Raw genomic sequence first — 20,059 nt, forward strand, 5'->3', positions numbered from 1 at the left:
GAAAAAACAAAAGAAAACAAGTCAACCAAAAACCATGAATGATAGATCCATTTGTAGTCACCTATCATGACTGGAACAGAATAACACTTGTCACATTGCAAAGAGGGGAAGTCCTTTATCACCCAAGCGAACCTCTTACTCTCAAGTGATTAACTTTGGGCGCTCGTTTAAATAACACTTGTATACTAAAAGCTTACTCCTAAACTACAAGACGTGAAGAAAAGAAAAAAAACGACCCTTTGAATGATACCAATCGAAGTCGGTGTTGCAGAAGAGCACCAGGAAAAAAAATAAAAAATAAACTATGCAAGTCGTATAGATCAATTTTCTTCACATGGTCTTTCATCTCGAAACTTCGAGAAACTATACACATTGAAATCCAAGTTGCTATCCTAAAATCACTTAAAATTTAATAACTAAATCTCCCCAAATTTCAAATCATTTTATAATCAAATCATTTAAAATCTCTAACAAATAATCAAATCTCCTAAAATTTTACTCAAATCTCTCAAAATTCTAAAATATTCAAATCCTATCAAATTTCATAAAACTATAACAAATCTATACATTTTCCTTTTCAAAATCATTTTTTATTTTGTATTTTTAAAGGTGGGGGATTTAAATATATTTTTTTCTTTTTACTTATTTATAAGATTATGTCATTTGAAATATATCCAAGACATTACCAACTATTTCTTTGTTCCTAATAAGAAAAACAAAGGAAGAAAATAATGATTTTTTTTTTTTTACATAAAAGACATATCAAGAAGATAGTTAAAAACAAAAGTTGATTTTGTAAAATCAAAGGTTGATCTATTAAAATCAAAGAAATAGTTGGCAATGCCTTGGATATATTTCAAATGACATAATCTTATAAATAAGTAAAAAAAAAAAAATTTAAACCCCCATCTTTGAAAATACAAAACAAAAAATGATTTTTAAAACGGAAAGGTATATATTTGTTATAGTTTTATAAAAAAATCTACTACACATAAAATTTTGGTGGCGTAGTTTTATTATTTTATTTTTGGTATATTTTATGTATTAACAAAATTAGTTACTAGATATACCACAAATTTTGTTTGTCATAAAATTTTTCATTTTTTTGGTACATAATTTTCTTATATTTTTTTGTCACTTTTTGTTGTTATATTTTTTTTTGTAAATTATACAAATCATTTTTTTATAATAAATATATAAAAACAAAAAAATATTATTTTTAGGAAAAAACGCTGGTCAACACTGGTGAACGCCGGTCAACATTGGTCAATGCCGGATTCTGACCAAAATTTAATGTTTATAGTGTTGTACACATAACCTATGTTTGTTTATAGATGTTCTTATGTGATGACAATAGTTCATGTAGTTAATAAAATATTTATATTATTTGTATATGTGGCTATGTGTTGGCTTATATTTCAAGTACCTAACAATCATTTTTCTTTTGTTTCACAAAGTGTTTGTGGAGTGATACATTCTTTTCCTACAACCATGAATCTAACTTTGGATAGGGTCGGTGCAAAAAACAATCTCTCTTTTTCATTTCATATGTTGTTGTTAACCAATTTGTCTGCCCCCACGCACTTGCTCTCATATTTATTTGTTCCTCATTCCGTACCTATTATTACTCAAATAAAGAGAAACAGGGAACTATACTTATTTTTTTCTTATTTTCTTATCATTACTTTGCAACACCGAAAGTTGTATCTTGCCCTTGTTTATTTTTGTCCACTAAAATCCACCGCACACATTTCAATGAGTTTCAAACCTTCAATTTATTTACAAATTCTTATTTTATACTAATTACTCTAAATTATTTACATGGTATATGCATTATTTTTTTTTGTAAACCAAAACAAAAGAAGAAAAAAAACAAAAATCCTTAACATGGTTTTTATTTATTAAATTATACTAATTTACATGATATATGCATTACTGTTTTTGTAAACCAAAACAAAAGAAGCAAAACAAAAAAAAAAAAAATCCTTTACATGGTTAAAGACGACAAAAACTTAGCTCATACATTCAACACTTAACTTATACAACTAAACTAACGCTAACTATTTTTCCACTTTTCTAAATCGACATTTCTACTTTACAATTTTGTGTGGATACAAAGCAATTATTACCGCAATACTAGCGCAACTTTCAACAAAGTACCGGAACCACTGCAATTAAAGAAACAAAAAGTTTAGTAATAAGAGTCTAAATATATTTTAAAATATATAGCTATATCAATTAGTCTATTACTTAGAGGCAATGTTTTGAAACTCGACCCAAACACTGAACCGGATAAATTGTCGGATCACTGGATTATTGGGTCAACCGAGGTTAACCGGGGTCAATTCCGGGTCAACTTGGGGTCAATTTATCAATAACATATAGTATATATATAACTATATTGCTTATAAAAATCATCTTATGTAATAAAGTCTTCATTCTAAATGTTATTATTTGTTTGATCGCTCAATGCAATATCATAGAACAAGTTAATATCTTAAAAAAATATGAATTATCTATTGTTTATATGTTTGACACTTTACTACATGTGTATGTATATGTGTCGTATAGAAACAAAGTTATACTTAATTTACTTTAAAAGAATATAATAAAGTTAATGTAAATTATATATAATACATATATTTAGTTTCTCTTTCTAACCCTCGTATTTCATGTCTACCCTCGTATTTCATGTCTCCTCTTCTAATATTTAAAGTCTGAATGGTAAGTGCGGATTTAATAGTGCGGGATAAAAAATTTGATAGTGCGCTACGGTTCAACTGCGGTACGTGCGGGACAAATGTATTTGCGGGATAAGTGCGATTATTCCAAAATAAGCGGTACAAAATAATGTTTGGTTGGTGAAAAACAATTTGCGGTATAGATTTCATATTGTTTTATTAATAACTAATATACTTATATATTTCATTTTTATTAATAAATAAAATTTGAATTTCTGAATTTTAAATACCAAAATTAATTTAAATTTAAATTTGATTGGTAAAAATAATAGTGCAGTTCATAATTTTAATTGTATTATGATTGATTTTAATACATTTCTGATTAAAAACATTATAACCATTCAGTACTTACATAATTACATATATATATATATATATGTTTACAAAACCGCATAATTGTTTCTCAAAACACATGAAATAGAAGCGTAATTACTGTTACATGCGTTCTACAATTTTTCTTTGCAAAATTGAATCGCACCTTGAGTTATTGTATTTTTATTAACAAAAGTAAAAACGTACCGCATGTTACAAAATCGTGTTGATCGGTGAAATAAAGTGGGGTCCATTGAAAACTGTCCCGCGCTTTGCAATAACGCAATTCCCATTCATTGCCTTAGTCTTCTGCTTCGCTTCAACTCAAACCCAGAATATTCATCATTTTTTTATAAAAAATTATAGATCTGCTAAAATTAGGTGATAAAGGGGATCGAGAAATGAAAACGGATGATTGCGAGTCAAAACCGGAACCCGACGGGTTGATCTTTAACGATGGGTCACCGGTTTTAACGGATTTTTCCGGTTTTCTAACACTTCGGTTTTACAGTTAAACCCGAACTGGAATACTGAGCGGGTCACGGGTTAACCGGTCCAACCGGCCGGTCCGGTCCAGGTCTCAAAACACTGCCTAGAGGCTACAAGGATCGGAGAAAGCAATGTGGAACTGAATGAAGAATATACAGTAACAAAAATGTGTATAATAAATACACAAAGTTCTTTTAAGATTAGTCAAAAGTTAGACTTATGAATTTGCAACATTTTTGGGTCCTACTTCAAAATAAAGTCAAATCAATCAATTGCTATTTTCCCCCAAAAGTAAAGGAACATCAAACTTATTGTTGATCAGCTACCTTTCTTTATGTCAAATTAGGTACTTCAAAGAAGACTAAAAAATAAAACTAAAACAAAACTAAAGAATCAATAGTGTGAATGACCATGCTTTGGTAATAATCTTTGAAAGAGTACCAAATTTGCTTGTGTTTAGATACCGTAAAGAGCAAATGCAATTACAAATAGTTTTGTATATGCTGCGAGTGACGTGAGATGGTGGATGATGGCCACTTTCATGCTTTTTTCCATTATTATGTTCATGCCAGAAACTGTATTTTGTTGTTTGAAAAGCAAGCTAATTAAGGAGAACATATATAATTGTGAGCGTAGAAATTTGAAGTTGTAAGGCTGCGGAAAGTGTCCCACCAGTCGTGTGATTCTAATATACTATTGTCGAGAAGTACATCACATTTACATATTCATATTCGTCTAAACTGTGTAGGAATAAAGACATACAAAATAGTATCTGATCTTGAATCTCATTCGCTTCACTACGTAGTAAACATTTTGAGTAGAGTTATCTTAATAAAATTCACATGGAATCAAGATCAAGTGTTATTACACGTGCAATCTTCTCGGATCTCGTAGTTTGACCGATCAAGTGTTTATCCTTATGATCTCGTACGTATAATTCAAATGGAATCCTAGCTAGATATGTTATAATTACCAAACTTTGTGACTATCTAATGAGTAATGAGTATGAAATCTAGTATATCTAATGAGTAATTAATGAGTATGAAATCTAGTATGTCTTTTTTTTGTAAATCCAGTATGTCATTCACTGTTGTTTTAACTAGGAGAATTTTCAAAAATACTTTTTTTCTATGTCATTTTTTTAAATTACTTTTTCATGGTGTCCATTTTTAAAATACTCATATAAAATGACAAATTATAAACCTTAAACCTCAAATACTAAATCCCACTCCCTAAAAACTATACCCTAAATGTAAAATAGAGAACTCAAAGCTAAAAAAAAAAAATCTAAAAATTAATTTAACATATTGTAGATGTGTAAAAAAGACAAAAAATATAAAAATATTCAAAAAAGTATATTTTTTGCATTTATAACCATATCTTTTAACTTTCTAGTGTATATATCCATAATATGCCATCGTTTTCCAAAATTCTTAATTTCTTCCTTATCCAATTTTCTTTCTTTGTTTTCTCCATATAATTGTTTGTCAATTTTTTTGTTCTTTTGCAAATACCAAAATTGCCTCAGAAATATAAAATAAATTAATATACCTATATTTTGAACATTTATTGATAAATCAATTAACTTTTTCAAACAAATTTACCTCTGCAACTTTAAGTAGTTAAAGTTTGTCATCTTTTTGTAATATATTTCTTCAATCATCCAAATTATCAAATCGACTTAAATAGCAATATGCTCATTTGATATAATAGTAATTGTTATAGCATATTTACAAAATATGTAATGGTTATCAAACACAATCACCATAAATTACTCAGACTTTTACCAATTGGCAAATTCTCTCTTTTGTTAGCTTTTATTGATTATGTCTTTCGTAGCTATGTGTGAGGCCCACTACTCATCAAATTTGTTTATGTTTATTTTAGCGGCAAATTATTTGTGCTTATGTAGAGGTTCAAGAAAGAGAGAAAACTAATGAAAAAGTCCTTATTGTGATTGAAAAAAAAAGTTTTAAAAAGAGATAAAGAGGAACCAGGGAATATTAGAAGAATCAAAAGTGTGAGGGAAAAACCATCATTACTAACATCACTCACTAGAAGCAGCCCACATTACATTATACATTTCCCACAAAACCTAAATCTCAAACAAATCATTACTTCTCCCTAGCTCTCTCTCTCTCTCTTTATCTCTCCAGCAATCATCCCTCCTTTTTCAACTCCATAAACTCAAGTTCCAAACACATAGCTTCTATATATTTCTCTTTCTTCTCTCATTCTCGTTCATTAATATAGATTGAAAGATTTTGCGGACAAAAGACACACAGGACGATTCAAAGCTTTAAAAGAGAAGAAGAGTTTGGGTTTAGTTTCTTGGAATGGGAAAAGGCTTCAGACTAGTAACCAGTCTTCTTCTTCTTTCCTTCCTCTCATCAGGTTACTTTTTTCAACCTATCATTCGGAGAAGATGAAAACTTGTTCCACAAATATATTAACGTTTCAAAATTTTTAAGGCTAAGTTTGTATAAATATATATAACCCATAACTTTTGAATAATTTATAACGGAAAAACAAAAAAAAAAAGAGAGAAAAAAAAGTCACGTTTAATAACTTCAAATTCGTTATTTAAAAGCTGCAGAAAGTTAATTTATGTCTTGGGGCATTATTCATATTTTTCGTTGTTTTAAACTTTGATCTACATATGTCTTAGTTATATTTTTATTCTGCAGAATTTGTTTTCATATTCTAATTTTTTTTTGTTAGGTAAATATCTATTTTCTATTTATATTCTTCCACATTCTTGTTTTTTCGTTTCGTTATTATCAAAACTCTGAAAAGATATTTCTTCTCTAATTTCGAAAAGAAAAACGAAGTTGCTTTTTTCTTTCACATGTGAATTGGTGTGGAGTGAAATATTATAGTCGTTACTTTTTCTTGTTCAGTTCAAAGATTCTCTATTGTCTTTTTGTTTCTGTGGTTTGGTCTTCGGGTTTTTACTTTTTGTTTTCTTAACAAGGTTTATGTTTCTTTATCCACCTCATTACTAGTGACATGATAATTGATAATTAATGTTCTAACGTTACCAACAAAACCTTAGACTTAAACATCATCATTATTAATGTTTTAACATCTTAATCCACGAATAAAAAACATTAACTATGATTTGACAGGTATTAAAGCTAGTAGTGAACCAATAGCAGAAGAAAAAGACATAACCACACCATTAGCCACAAACCCAACAACCACGCCAACAACCGTGGTCCCTAACTCCGACTCTGACGCTGCCGTGGCCACAACTCCCCTAACGATTCCATCGCCACCACACGCTGCCGCCCACCAAGGTGGGAGCTGGTGTGTTGCGAGAGAGAACGCTGCAAAAATGGCGTTACAAGCAGCTTTGGACTACGCGTGTGGGATCGGTGAAGCAGACTGCTCGGAGATACAAGAAGGAGGAAAATGTTATAACCCTAACTCGTTAAGAGCACATGCCTCTTTTGCCTTCAACAGTTATTACCAGAAGAATCCAATCCCTAGTAGTTGCAATTTTGATGGAACTGCTGTCACTATCAGTGCTGACCCAAGTAAGTCTTTCTATACATTTCTACTTTTCTAGTTAAATGTTTTATTTGTCTAACCAATGAGTTAATTTCGGATCTTATCTTGAAAGGGGTTAATTTTTTTTTTTTTTTTTTTTTTTTAGTTTGTTAAATAAAAACTCGAATCTGTCTTTAACTTCGGATCTTCATTACCACTGGTGTTCCAACTTGATCACTTTGAACTATTTTATATCATCGGTTAGTAGTAGTATACACTAGTTAAAATATTGATGCTGGGTTATGAAAAATGTTTATATATGTTTATTAGTTGGAATTTAGTGAATTTATCGAATCTATCTAGTTAAAAAACAAATAATTGGTCAATCGTCAAAACGTAAAGATGTGTATCACTTAACATGGTGGATAGATAAGAAGATGTCCAATATTAGGTGAGTTTATCTTACTTATAAAACAAACAAATAAATTAAATTCTAATGAACGCAGTTGAGTTCAGTACAGAATTCATATGACGACAGTAGATCTGATGAAAAATTTTAAATTATGAAAATAATACTTTATAAATCGTATGATTCTAAAATTTTGATGTGAAATATATTAAGAGGTTTAGATTGTGTGTCCTGTGTCAATCTATTTCGTCACACACATGTCGAGAAAATAAAGACATCTAAATAAAATGTTTTCTCTCTGTTGACAGGTATAGGATCATGCCACTTTCCGTCTACAAGGTATAAAAGTCTGTTATAAATGTAATAATTAAATAGCCAAATAGGTCTGTACAATACATGCATCTAAGAATTTACGAGATGACAAGTTTTTTAAAATGTGATGATTGCAGCACGAGTGAATCAATATTGAACGTATCAAGTGAAGATGGATTAGGGCTTTTTGGGAGAATACCGTCACATCCAACTCCCAAGCCCGAAGCTTCAGCCTCCTCCTCCAAAACTTTCTCATTTCTCTATTTCTATTCTCTTCTTCTTTGCTTTCGTTTTTATATATTTTTGTTATGACCTTTATTGTTCATGTAATATATATATATATAACTAATTTCGGCTGAATATTAGCTTTTGTTTTTATTTCCAAATCTAACGTTGATAATATATCTATAAAGTAGAAACATCCATCCCAAACGACCTTCATGCTCGAAGTATACGGTTAATTTACTAATTCAAAAGTCTAAGTCATTCATCCCAAACTTTGCTGAAGTATGGATTCCACTTACTGGTAATTTTTTCACAATGTTACTAGATTTTTTTTTCTATTGTTTTACTTCTAATTGAAGGACAAGATTCGATCTATGATCTATTTGGAAGGAACGTAACAAATTTTTGGCCATGAAATTAAGTCTCATGTATAAAATGGAAAAGCTTCTCTCATTCTATGGAAATTAATGGTGTGAACCTAGGGCTTTGTTCTATCCTTACTCTAATTTGTGTTGTTGTTTACTGTTAGTTGGCAAGTAGTTTTCGCTTGTGGTTCAAATTTCTTTACAAATGAAATAGCTTGGTATAAGTTAGATTCCATAGGCATATTGTTTTTGTTAATAACAAGCTTTTAACAAAATGATTTAAAAGGTTCTTTTCCTTTTTATACTTTTCTACCTAATTTTTTCCCCCAAAGGTTCGTTTCCTTTTGGTTGATGCTTAATAGACCTTTGCATGATTGCATCATTCCGAGTTATTCCTGAATTCTCAGCCTTCCATTAGAGTATGAAAGAGATCACGCTTTATCGAGTTATCGGTTCTATAATTTTAATATGAAAGAGATCATCCTGAAACCCTACATGAATCCTTTCCTATAATTGCTTTTCAACGATCAAGTGATGTTGCGGATGGACAAATTGTCTTTTTAAACAAAGAGAGTCTGATGAGAAGAAGTGAATTCTAGGTAGGCTTCTATGAATCTTGAATTTAAAGTTCTTAATTAGCTTTTGAAGCTCATAAAAATCCAACACTCATCACAAAGAAGTTGCCTTTTTATTCGGTTTTTTTTTTGGGGTGCTTACACAAGTTTTGGGAACAATCAAGATATCAACATAAAAAAAAAAAAAACAAACAACAAAAACAGATAGACACAATCTCAAATCAAAATAAATAAGGAAGCAAATAAATAATCAAAAGGGTGGGTTCTTTCTTCTTCTAGTGCTCTGTTTCTTGGTGAAATAATTCGTCAAATTGTCATTTTATTGATCTTTTTTAATCTTAAGTATCTTTCTTGAAAAGATCAACAACTCCACAACAATTCTTCCACCACGGCGTCGTTTCACGAGACGCTAGCAGAGGCTGCAAACACACACACACATTCAATTGTCAAAATACAAGATGGATATTATAATCTTTTTGGTAAAAGAACAATTCAATTTTTTTTTCTTAAATATGTGACCTGGTTGTCTGTAGATACGGGAAGGTCTCGGCTGGTCACGGTGCTGCTAGATGCTCCACTGACAGCATTGGTAAAACCTTCGACAAGCTTGGAGGAAACTTCGGTCCTCTTCTCTTCAAAAGTTTGAAGCAAAGATTTGGCTCCATCTATACCTCTTGACAGAGCACTGTCCACTGCATCCTTTGCCTAAATCAGAAATCACAATAGACTTTTATTAGTTGTTTTGTTTTTGTTTTGGAACACAAGTTAAAAACAATATGTAAAAGGATGTTACCAAGACCAACCTGTGTAGAGACACCAGAAACTTTCTCTGGTGCAGCTGCAGCCTCGGTCTTGACAGTTTCAGCAGAGGCTGCAACGGTTTTGCCAGCGTCAGCTACAGAAGTCCCGGCGGTTTCAGCCGAGGCTGCAACGGTTTTCTGAGCATCAGTGAGAGAAGCCTGGATGGATTCAGCCGTGGTTGTAACGGATTCTTTGGCTTCGCTGAGAGCAGAAGTTGCCTTCTCTAAGAAAGCTGCCATCTTCTTGTGTTGTAATATATTGTGAGAGAGAAACAGAGATTTATATAATAAGTTAAGCAAAGAAGGAAGATTGAGAAGAATTTAGGAATGTGAAAATGAAAGTGAGCTGTTAAAGATGATTGTTTCAACGCATCCAGCGAAACACTATAGAGAATCTCTAAACGTGACTTCCTTTATCAAACTCTTGATTTTGCTTATTAGCATCATTAATCTTTTATAGTTTACAAAATTCTTGAGTATAATAATAATAAGCTTATCTATGGGATATTTTTGGAGTCTTTTTTTTTCTTTGAAATAAGGTGAACTGATTGGGTTGCATTATCTATTCAAATGGGTCGATGATTGAATTGTCCTACATATATTGTATTTGCCAGCTTCTTAATTGACATTACCAACTATGAGACAGCTCTCTTTAATGCCCCACCCTCTTCTTCTTCTTTTTTTCTATAGATAAAAAAGTTTGAATATTCGTTGCAAAGTTTGAAGGGCAAACACGGTTGATACAACACCATTAGGTGTGTGTGAATCTTGTGTGATTAGTGTGGTGTAATCAAATATATTTATTGATTAAAGTAAAGCAAATTGGTGGAACAAATGTCAAGTTATTATTGGTAAATAATAATTGAATATAGAAAATGTGGTTTTCATAAAAGTTACTTGTATTAGTCATTTTGTTCTAGGATTCTTTCTGCTACGAGTGCATAGAAGACAAAAACACTCATCTTATTTAATTAAATCAGTAATTAGGTAAATCACATTTACGGTTAAATTCAAAATGTCAGTTCTCACTAGGTTAAATGTCAATTTGAATGTCTTTACTGCATACAAATTACATATATTTTTTTTTTGAATCTAGAAATTACATATTTGTATCGTTACTATAATTTTACCAGAACTAGGCTATGTATAGAACTTAGCACTTACAACTTATAACACGGGTTTAGTTTATGATTTATTTCGTACAAATAAAAACTATAGAAGAAGATATATGTTGTGGGTACACCATATCAAATTTTCAAATAAGAATTTATTACCAATGTCTTGCACTGGACTTTTGTAAATATTTTGTGTATCTGGAATATATTAGTTTTTGTATGTGCCGATGTCATATACACTTTAATAAGCCGATGAGATTTCTCATCTGATCGTGGGACCTTTTGCTAGAAAATTACTATAGCTGAAAGTGAGATAAACTGATTCTAACATATCCAAATCCAACTACTCTTTCGAACTTTGTGCTATCCTTAATAAATATAAACTTACACCAATACCTAAAAAAAGAAAAATTAACAATATATATCATATAGTAGAATTATATTGAAACAAAACCTTTTAGCAAAAAGATAAATGAACAATTAAGAAAATAGTAGAAATTTCATATCAAAAGTAGGAAAATAGTTATTTTACAAGAAATATGAGTTTCGATAGCAGATCTTTGTGGCACAAATTTACGAACTGTTACTAAAAGTACCAAAATCGGATGCCAAGTATTTCATAACATTATATTAACGCTAGTATATATTTTCATTAAGCGGGAACATAAAAATCAATATTATAGTCGGGAAAGTGTATTTTGGAGGCAAAATAATTGGGTTTTTTCCCCGAAACAAAAAAAGTCTCGATTCTAGCTATGACCAAAAATTAAAGATTGTCTTTTACACTTAGCCAAAAAAACAAAAAAAACCCAAAAAACAAAAAGCTTTTCAGATTCTCTAAAATTTTCTCAGATCTCTTATCAATATCTCAAAGTTTTTGATTCCTATCCTGAAATTTCAATACCCATTCCATGAAATCTCGATTCTCATTGACAAGATCTCGATTCTCAGCACCAAAATCTCCCACAGTCTTTGTGTAGCTATCTCTGTTATCTCTGTCTCTCTTTCCGGTATCCATCGCTTTATCTCCGTCGCTCTCTGTGTCTCCGTCGCTTTCTTTCTCAGTTTCTCTCTGCCTCAGTCTCTCTCTGCCTCTGTCTCTGTCTCAATAGCTCAGCCGATCTCAGTAGATTCGAACCCAGCTGATCTCATCCACCTGAAAGGTATAAAGCATTCAATTAATGTATTTCAGTTCTTTACTATGTACTCTGATTTAAATTTTGACCATTATATGTACTCTGATTTAAATTTCGACCGATTTAAATTTTGTCAGGTAATCACATCTCATCAGCCGGATCTTATGCCTGCATCATCTGCCTGTTTGCATCAGAACACAGAGGCTAGTTCTCACAATGAAACTGATATTTGATACATTTGTTTACGAGTTGAATGAATTGGTTGTTTGAAATTTCGTTTAATAAACTGTCGCTGAATGTGTGAATATGTTTGTTTGGTGTTTGTTTGGTGGTTGTGTTATTCTTATGTGTTTGTTTTGTTTTCTTTATGGGTAAGGGCATAAAATGGTTATGGAAAAGACATGGGTTCATCTTAACACGTATGTGAAAACGTTTTGTATAGTTGAGTTTATTGGTTTAATTGATATGTTAAAGATTTTTTAAAGTTTGTAATTCATTTTTTTCTTTTGTTTTTTTGCTTTTATTTTACTTCATTGCAGAACCGACCCTGGTTATGAGAAAGGTGCTTGGGATTTTGTGAGGTCTGTGGCTGCAGGTTTAGGAGACAATGCAATGATTATTTTCCCGTGTATTGACTGTCGCAACGTATATCGCCACTCAGCCGCTGATGTTGTTGATCATCTTGTATCAAGGGGAATGGATTGGAGTTACAAGTCGAGGGAGGACTGGTTTCATCATGGAGAAGTGAAATCAGGGACTGAGTGTAGAAAGAACACAAGCCAGTGGAACGAAGAGATCTTAGGTTTGTTCAAAGCTGCTGAGTTTATGGATGAAGAGCTGGTTAGTCAGGGTGATTTAATTGATGCTGCTGATGGGGATGAATAAGGTTGAAGATGAGTTCTTAGCCAAGCTAGCTGATGCATAAACACCACTGTATCCAGGTTGCACAAACTACAACAAACTATCTGCGATTGTTTCACTCTTTAGGTTAAAGACTCAGAGTGGTTGGTCTGACAGAAGTTTTGATAGTCTACTTGAGACTCTAAAACAGATGCTATCCAAGGATAATGTATTGAACACATCCTTGTATGAGGTGAAGAAATTCTTAAAATCTTTTGATATGGGTTATGAGAAGATACACGCTTGTGTAAATGACTGTTGTCTATTTAGAAATCAGTACGAGGAGCTCGACAGTTGTCCTAAATGCAGTTCTTCGCGATGGAAGATTAACAAGCGAACTGGTGAGGTGAAGAAAGGTACTCCACAGAAAGTACTTAGGTACTTTCCGATAATTCCACGTCTCAAGAGGATGTTCAGGTCAGAGGACACGGCGAAAGACTTACGGTGGAATTTCAGTAATAAGAGCACGTATGGAAAAATGCGTCATCCGGAGATCAAATGAATGAAAAGTATCCGTCATTTGCTGCAGAAGAAAGGAACATTAGGCTTGGACTCTCCACAGATTGGGTTTAATCCTTTCAACATGAAAACTGTTAACTATAGTGCATGGCCTGTTTTGCTAGTCAATTACAACATGCCACCTGACAAGTGTATGAAAGAGGAGAACATCATGTTGACATTGTTGATTCCTGGACCAACTCAACCTGGAAAAAATATAGATGTGTATTTAGAACCTCTTATAGAGGATCTAAACCATCTATGGGAGAAGGGAGAGGTAACGTATGATGCATTCAGTCGCACTACATTCACCTTACGAGCAATGCTTATGTGGACCATATAGGATTTTCCGGCATATGGAAATCTAGCAGGCTGCAAATTTAAAGGCATAATGGGTTGTCCTGTTTGCGGGAAGCACACAGATGATTTTTGGTTGAGTAATTGTAGAAAGCACATGTATATGTCTCACCGGAAGTCTCTATCACCCACCCATGTTTATAGACGAAAGAAATCATGGTTTGATGGTAAAGCTGAGCATGGAAGAAAAGGTAGGATTCTGACTGGTCACAACATTTATCAAATACTCAAAAAATACAAGAATGATTTTGGGAATGTAAAAGTAAATGGAAGAAAGAGGAAGACGCAAGATCGTGATGGATCAGCCTCTGATACTGATGATGAATCCAGTGAATCATAAGTAGAGGAAGAACAAGTAGATGAAGAGGAGCTATCCAGATTGAAAAAGCGATCAATCTTCTTCAAGTTAGATTATTGGAAGGTATGATTTATATATTAGGTTTGTTATTCTACTATATATTCAGATTTGCTATATTTTTGAAAATAAATGTATTTAACATTCTCTTTATTATCTGTTTTTATGTTGTCTAGGAAATGTCGGTTAGACATAACTTAGACGTGATGCACGTGGAGAGAAATGTTGCTGCTAGCCTTGTCTCTACAATGCTGCATTCTGTGAAATCAAAGGATGGTGTTAATGCTCGGAAAGATATGCAACTGCTTGGTATTTGAAAGGATTTACATCCCCAAGCACGTGGAAAAAGAACCTACCTTCCTCCAGGTCCTTGGTCTCTGTCCAAAACAGAGAAGAAAGTATTTTGTAAGCGATTATCTGACATCAGAGGACCAGATGGCTACTGCTCAAATATTTCCAGATGTGTTAAGATAGAAGATTGTACGGTTAAGGGTCTTAAATCACATGATTATCATGTGTTGATGCAACAACTTCTTCTGGTTGCAATCAGAGGTAGGCTAAAATCTTTTAGATAGAACTCTTGTATAATTAACTGTTAATTTTTTAATCTTCAATGTTATTTATTTACAGGTTTGTCACCTAAAGGTGTTAGGATAGCTATTGGACGCTTATGCGCTTTCTTCAACAAACTGTGTCAGCGGGTTATTGACAAAGAGGCAATTTCTGTAATGGAGCATGAAGTTGTGGAAACTATCTGCATGTTTGAGAGGTTCTTTCCTCCAAGTTTTTTTTGACATAATGGTGCATTTAATAGTCCACTTAGGCAGAGAAGCTCGGTTATGTGGACCAGTTCATTTTCGTTGGATGTACCCATTTGAAAGGTACAATCTAATAACTTATAAAGTTATGTCATTTACAATATACTTCACGTTTACATGTTACAGGTTTTTATCTGCAGGTACATGAAATTTCTGAAGGACTTTGTAAGAAACATGGCAAGACCAGAGGGTTGTATTGCTGAGTCATATCTCGCTGAGGAGTGCATGCGGTTCTGCAGTGATTTCTTGAAAAAGACAACAAATGCTAATGAGAAAATGGAAAGAAATGCTGATTATGAGAATTGCTCTACATTGGAGGGTCGTCCTATATCAGCACCTACTTCATGTACTCTTACTAAGAATGAGAAGAACATAGCACATCTTGTTGTCATTCATAATATGGCTCTGATTGATCCTTGTGTGGAGTAAGTTCTTCTACATTCTCTTTTATAATATTGTTGTATTTAAATTTACTCAATGTTAACGTTGTTTTTTTTTTTTCAATTTTAGCATGCATCTACAACATCTACAAGATTCTAGTGAAAGATGTAGACGTGATTCGACATTTTTGTGGAGTACACATTCTCAGAAATTTGCCTCTTGGTTAAAAGAACAGGTATGTTGACTATTTTTTGGTTTTTTTGTTGATCATCTATTATTTTACAATATAGTAAATGATACTTGACAACAGATACCTATGACTTCTGAACATGAAGATACACTTAAGTGGTTAGCATATGGTCCTCGTCTATGCGCAAGGTCTTACACGGGTTACATAGTCAATGGCAATCGGTTTCATACAGTCTCGGTTGATAGGCAAACTCAAAACTATGGTGTGTTGCATGAGGCCACAACAATGTGTATAGCTAGTGCAAAAGACAATTCCCCAATGGTTGATGTTGTGTCTTACTACGGCAGAGTGGTGGATATTATACTGTTTGATTACAATGTCTTCTACATTCCTATATTCAAGTGCCAATGGGCAAATATAGGTAATAGAGTAAAGGAAGAAGAAGGATTCACACTTGTCAACCTTAACCAAAGTCACACTTGTCAACCTTAACCAAAGTCAAGATGATGCTGCTGAGCATGATGATGCTCCGAATGTTGCTAAAAATGTTGATGAACCAAAGTGTAAAAGGAAGCGAGGACCAACGAAGATGAAAAACATCGCCAAGGATCCAAATGAAAAGATTCACGTTGAGTATACTATCATGGGATAACCTTGTGGTCCAGGATCAATACCTTTTGCATCATATTTAGGTACACTAGTACGGGAACATGTTCCTTTCACAATCCCGGATTGGAGGAAAGTAAGTGAAGATATCAAAACTGTTTTATGGAAATCTATTGAGGTATTGTTTTAATTACTGAACCATGTTGCTTCTTTTAAATATAATTGCTTTGTGTATAGTAATTATTTATTTGAATGCAGGCAAGGTTTGATCTTGACCAACCTTGGAAGAAAACTGCTGCATTTGGTCAGATGAGAGATCTATGGAGATCCGCAAAATCACGCCTTGTTACAGCGGTCAGACGAGCTGATAACATTAAAGATAGAATGGGTCTGCAACCACCTAATATAACTGTTCTAGAATGGTGTAAGTTTGTCAAAGAGAAGACTAGTAAAGCATTTAAGGTAATAAGTGATTCAGCTAAGATGAAAAGAAAGAAGCAGATTCCTCATTGTTGTGACCGTAAAGGAATGGTGAGATTGAGAGAAGATTTAATCCAGAAAAGCTCAGACCCATCCCAGGTGACAAGAGCAAAAGTGTGGATCGAGTCACGTACTAAGAAGGATGGTACTCCTGTAAATGTCGATGCGGCTGAAAAGATTGTATGTTATGTTTATTATTGTTCCAGGTGAAGGTGGCATTGCAGAAGACATTGCACCTAAGGTTAAGTATCTTTTATTGATTGTTTTTGTATGTAGATTACACTTCCTGAAATAATCCTTCTTACTGTATTGTACCTTTGTTCCACAGAGCCCTATCACAAGTTCAAAAAACAGATGCAAATTCAAGGCTTTGGGTAAGAATGGTGAAGTTGTAGCTGAAGGCAGATGGCAGTCTCGAGAACCAAAAGCGTTGGTAAATGGACTTCCTATTGGTCCAAATGCATTCAAAGTTTATGTGGATTCGGTTTTAAACACAAGTGCATGGCTATGGAGGGCTACAGTCGAGATGAGAACTTTGCAGGATTCTTTAAACTGTTTTATATCATGGCCTACAAATAGAGTTGTGATTGAGACAACATCGAATGAATCCCCTGTTATTGAGAAATCTACATCTAAGGGAGGAAGCATAAGATCTCATAATGAGATGTTCAATGTAATTGCTAAATCTCCGAATCTTCCTGTATCTTTGACTAACTCAGCAAGTCCAAGTTATCAGGAGGACAAGTCTCCAGAAACCCCAAAAGCTCCTTTGAAGAAACCTTTATTCAAAACAAAACCATCTCTGACAGGGGCATCTCCTCGTCAGAAATCACAGGTACATAATTGGTTGTGGTTGTTCTTGTTGTATGGATTTATTTTTTGCTGGTTGCTGCTTTCTGAAATTATTTTTTGCTGGTTGTTCTTGAAGCGTCTCGCCAACAAAGAAAATCAAAAATGCAAGTTGATGGATATATCCGGAAAGAATCTCGTTGTTGCTGAAGGACGTTGGTCGTCTAGAGATCCTAATCAACAGGTACATCACGTTAAGTTGGGGCCTAATGCTTGTCGAGTATGGGTGGATGTTGTGATTGTTAAAGATGCTGCAGTTTGGAGGCAAACTCCTGAAATCGAATATATGGAAAATGCACATGGATCTTGCCTTGCCTGGCCAGAAGATAAAATTGTAATGGTGGGTATATACTTTAATTTTACATGTGTGCAAAATATGATGACAACAACAACTACTGACTAATTTTTTTTTTGAGTTCAGCAGGAATGAATGAGGACAAGTGATGTGTCCGAGTGGGGAACATGTTTTGTAGTTTAAAGACATGAGTACTTTGTGTTGTTTTGTGACATACACTGGTCTTTGTCCTTTTGTTTTTATTTTTGGATAATAAGGTTGAATCAGAATTTATATGTTTCAGATATTAATTTAAATGGGACAAGTTATTTAATTTTTCTTTTTAACATGTTTGAAGTTTATTTAAAAAATATATAGAAAGATAATAAGCCAAATTGGTTGTTCAAAATATAATAATAATAATAATAATAATAATAAGCCAATTTTAAAAACGTTAGTTATATTATTAGCTAGGGGCAATAATTTGGATATATACACAAAATTAACATCAATAGATAAATAAACCAAATAGTTTTGAAAAAATTAAGAAAAAAGATAAACAAATATTAACAATAAATAAATATTGATGAAACAATTATGAATTATTAATATTAATTAACATTAAAAAGAAATCTTTATATCATATATATAGTAATATAAGATATAAACCTCAAACCCTATACCCTAAATCTCTTAGTTGAAAGCATTATACACCAATATATGAAACATGAAATTAACAATGTAAAAATATAATTTTATGTATATTTGTACATAATTATGAATTATTAATATTAGTTAGCATTATATATAAATATTTAAATCATATAGTAATATAAGATATAAATCCCAAACCCTATACCCTAAACCTTATACCCTAAATCTCTTAGTTGAAAGCATTCTACACAAATTAACAATGTAAAAATATATTTTTCAATTTTAAATTAAACTAGCTTTACCATATGAAACTTTAATTTTTATTTAACTGTTACACCATATTCCAAAATTAATACACAGAAAAATAACATAATACTATACTAATAACATACAAATCGTGAAACAATTATCTCATTGGCTAATTGATTAAGGTGTGGATTACCAAATTATTCATATCTACCGTTGATTAGAATAAATCTAACGGTCATTAATCAGCTCTTTTTTTATTAACTTTTCATCATCTCGATATCTACTTTTCTCCAAGGAAACCCAATAAACTCTCAATCTCGAAGCTTCTTTCACCATCGCCAAACACCAAAAAAACACAGATTGAATCTAAAGAGGAACTCATATCATCTCTTTCACCATCACCGAATCTAAAGGTTTTATTTTCTCTTTCTATTGCTTGTTTCTCGAATCTTCTGATTCTTTGTTTCAAAAAGAAATCTGGATATTGAATATTTTGACTGTTGAGATTGTTTATGGTGTTTTGTAGATTCTTGTTGACAGATCTATTCATTTTCAGGTTTCAGATCTAGATATCACATGTTCGTCATTCTATCAAAGGTTGTACTCTTTTATATTGAATTATATTGTTTTCTTTTGATTGTTATGGTTGTTGATTAAAAATAAACATATCTAAACAATATCATATCTGGTACTGCATAAACTATTACTTAAATGGAAGGTAAAGGACTCATATGCGGCCTCCCCGCTAAGAACGTTGTACCAACACTCAGACAACATACACAACAACAAGCAATCAACGATCAACAAACTGATGCGGATGATGAACTGAAGGAGATAACAAAGCTAGAGTTTAGAAGGTCCTGTGCTCACCTAGGCTACTTAATACGCATCGAACTAGAGGAAGAAGACATTGATCCACTATACAAGCAAGTTTGGAGAAACATTGTGGAGGATACACGCAACAACACTGGTAAGAAACGCCCAAAAGTAGAGAAAGGAGTGCCCTCAAACTGCAAGACTCTTTGAATAATAATGGCATGGTAACCATTCTTAGAGCGAGTTCATGTTTTTTTAGTTCATGTGATGTTTACATTTTGTTAAGTTAACTTTATGTAATATGATTGTTTTTATGAGTCATTGACTTTCATAAATTAAAGCTAATTGCATTTTGTGCAACTCAATGTTTCAAATAACAAATTATTATGCAACTCAATATATATGCAATATAGGTTAAATATAGATCCAAATTGCAATATAAACAGAATTTTCTCAGTGTCATGATAAATATTACATAGTACAAAATAAAAGCCAAGAAAACTTATATTATAGCACGAGAAAAATGCTGGAATACATTATTAAACCGCAATTGATAAATGCTATTGTAAATAATGGTATCGCAAGGTATAGTAGCCATTAAAAACTACACAATAGCAAAAGGAAACCGCTTTCCAATAACACTTTCCCATAGCAAGTATTT

The 20,059-nt window shown here is 32.5% G+C and overlaps 4 protein-coding genes, 1 long non-coding RNA gene and 3 pseudogenes across 5 annotated transcripts; 5 read left to right on the plus strand and 3 right to left on the minus strand.

The window, feature by feature from the left end:
• Window positions 1-1,756: 1,756 nt before the first annotated feature.
• Window positions 1,757-3,407, minus strand: LOC147940893 (uncharacterized). The gene is made up of 2 exons (XR_015560909.1): window positions 3,261-3,407; window positions 1,757-2,168 (listed from the first exon to the last, which is right to left on the minus strand). It is a non-coding gene; the product is annotated as an uncharacterized LOC147940893 (long non-coding RNA).
• A 2,070-nt stretch (window positions 3,408-5,477) lies between these two features.
• Window positions 5,478-8,115, plus strand: LOC104700379 (glucan endo-1,3-beta-glucosidase 4). Its single transcript, XM_010415897.3, has 4 exons — window positions 5,478-5,936; window positions 6,671-7,081; window positions 7,752-7,782; window positions 7,893-8,115. The coding sequence occupies exons 1-4, from the start codon at window positions 5,879-5,881 to the stop codon at window positions 8,065-8,067; spliced, it is 675 nt and encodes a 224-aa protein (XP_010414199.2). The 5' UTR covers window positions 5,478-5,878; the 3' UTR covers window positions 8,068-8,115.
• An 896-nt stretch (window positions 8,116-9,011) lies between these two features.
• LOC104700380 (uncharacterized) lies at window positions 9,012-10,494 on the minus strand. The gene is made up of 3 exons (XM_010415898.3): window positions 9,724-10,494; window positions 9,440-9,625; window positions 9,012-9,339 (listed from the first exon to the last, which is right to left on the minus strand). The coding sequence occupies exons 1-3, from the start codon at window positions 9,958-9,960 to the stop codon at window positions 9,259-9,261; spliced, it is 504 nt and encodes a 167-aa protein (XP_010414200.1). The 5' UTR covers window positions 9,961-10,494; the 3' UTR covers window positions 9,012-9,258.
• Window positions 10,495-10,510: 16 nt separating this feature from the next.
• Window positions 10,511-10,630, minus strand: LOC109125397 (uncharacterized). Its single transcript, XM_019226998.2, has one exon. It carries the CDS (start codon window positions 10,628-10,630, stop codon window positions 10,511-10,513), a length of 120 nt encoding a protein of 39 aa, XP_019082543.2.
• A 1,504-nt stretch (window positions 10,631-12,134) lies between these two features.
• LOC147940894 (uncharacterized) lies at window positions 12,135-13,557 on the plus strand (annotated as a pseudogene).
• Window positions 13,558-13,691: 134 nt separating this feature from the next.
• LOC147940895 (uncharacterized) lies at window positions 13,692-15,524 on the plus strand (annotated as a pseudogene).
• Window positions 15,525-15,596: 72 nt separating this feature from the next.
• On the plus strand, window positions 15,597-16,789 carry LOC147940896 (uncharacterized; annotated as a pseudogene).
• Window positions 16,790-16,917: 128 nt separating this feature from the next.
• LOC147940897 (uncharacterized) lies at window positions 16,918-19,608 on the plus strand (the record flags this gene model as incomplete). The annotated part of the gene is made up of 5 exons (XM_087458308.1): window positions 16,918-17,203; window positions 17,282-17,391; window positions 17,485-17,745; window positions 19,109-19,160; window positions 19,301-19,608. Coding segments are annotated over 5 exons (1,017 nt in total), but the record flags the coding sequence as incomplete, so codon positions are not given.
• Window positions 19,609-20,059: the final 451 nt, after the last annotated feature.

Source organism: Camelina sativa, chromosome 7, assembly GCF_030686135.1.
Source record: "Camelina sativa cultivar CO46 ecotype springtype chromosome 7, ASM3068613v1".
In the NCBI taxonomy this organism is placed as follows: Eukaryota; Viridiplantae; Streptophyta; class Magnoliopsida; order Brassicales; family Brassicaceae; genus Camelina; species Camelina sativa.

What these genes read in the sequence shown, in the direction of transcription:
- LOC104700379 (XM_010415897.3), top strand. Translation starts at nt 5,879, where the DNA reads ATGGGAAAAGGCTTCAGACTAGTAACCAGTCTTCTTCTTCTTTCCTTC. An exon ending in TCTTTCCTTCCTCTCATCAG is followed by an intron (nt 5,937 to 6,670) that starts GTTACTTTTTTC and finishes ATGATTTGACAG; the next exon opens with GTATTAAAGCTAGTAGTGAA. An exon ending in CACTATCAGTGCTGACCCAA is followed by an intron (nt 7,082 to 7,751) that starts GTAAGTCTTTCT and finishes CTCTGTTGACAG; the next exon opens with GTATAGGATCATGCCACTTT.
- LOC104700380 (XM_010415898.3), bottom strand. Translation starts at nt 9,960, where the DNA reads ATGGCAGCTTTCTTAGAGAAGGCAACTTCTGCTCTCAGCGAAGCCAAA. An exon ending in TTTCTGGTGTCTCTACACAG is followed by an intron (nt 9,626 to 9,723) that starts GTTGGTCTTGGT and finishes TTTCTGATTTAG; the next exon opens with GCAAAGGATGCAGTGGACAG. An exon ending in CCGTATCTACAGACAACCAG is followed by an intron (nt 9,340 to 9,439) that starts GTCACATATTTA and finishes GTGTGTTTGCAG; the next exon opens with CCTCTGCTAGCGTCTCGTGA.
- LOC109125397 (XM_019226998.2), bottom strand. Translation starts at nt 10,630, where the DNA reads ATGACTAATACAAGTAACTTTTATGAAAACCACATTTTCTATATTCAA.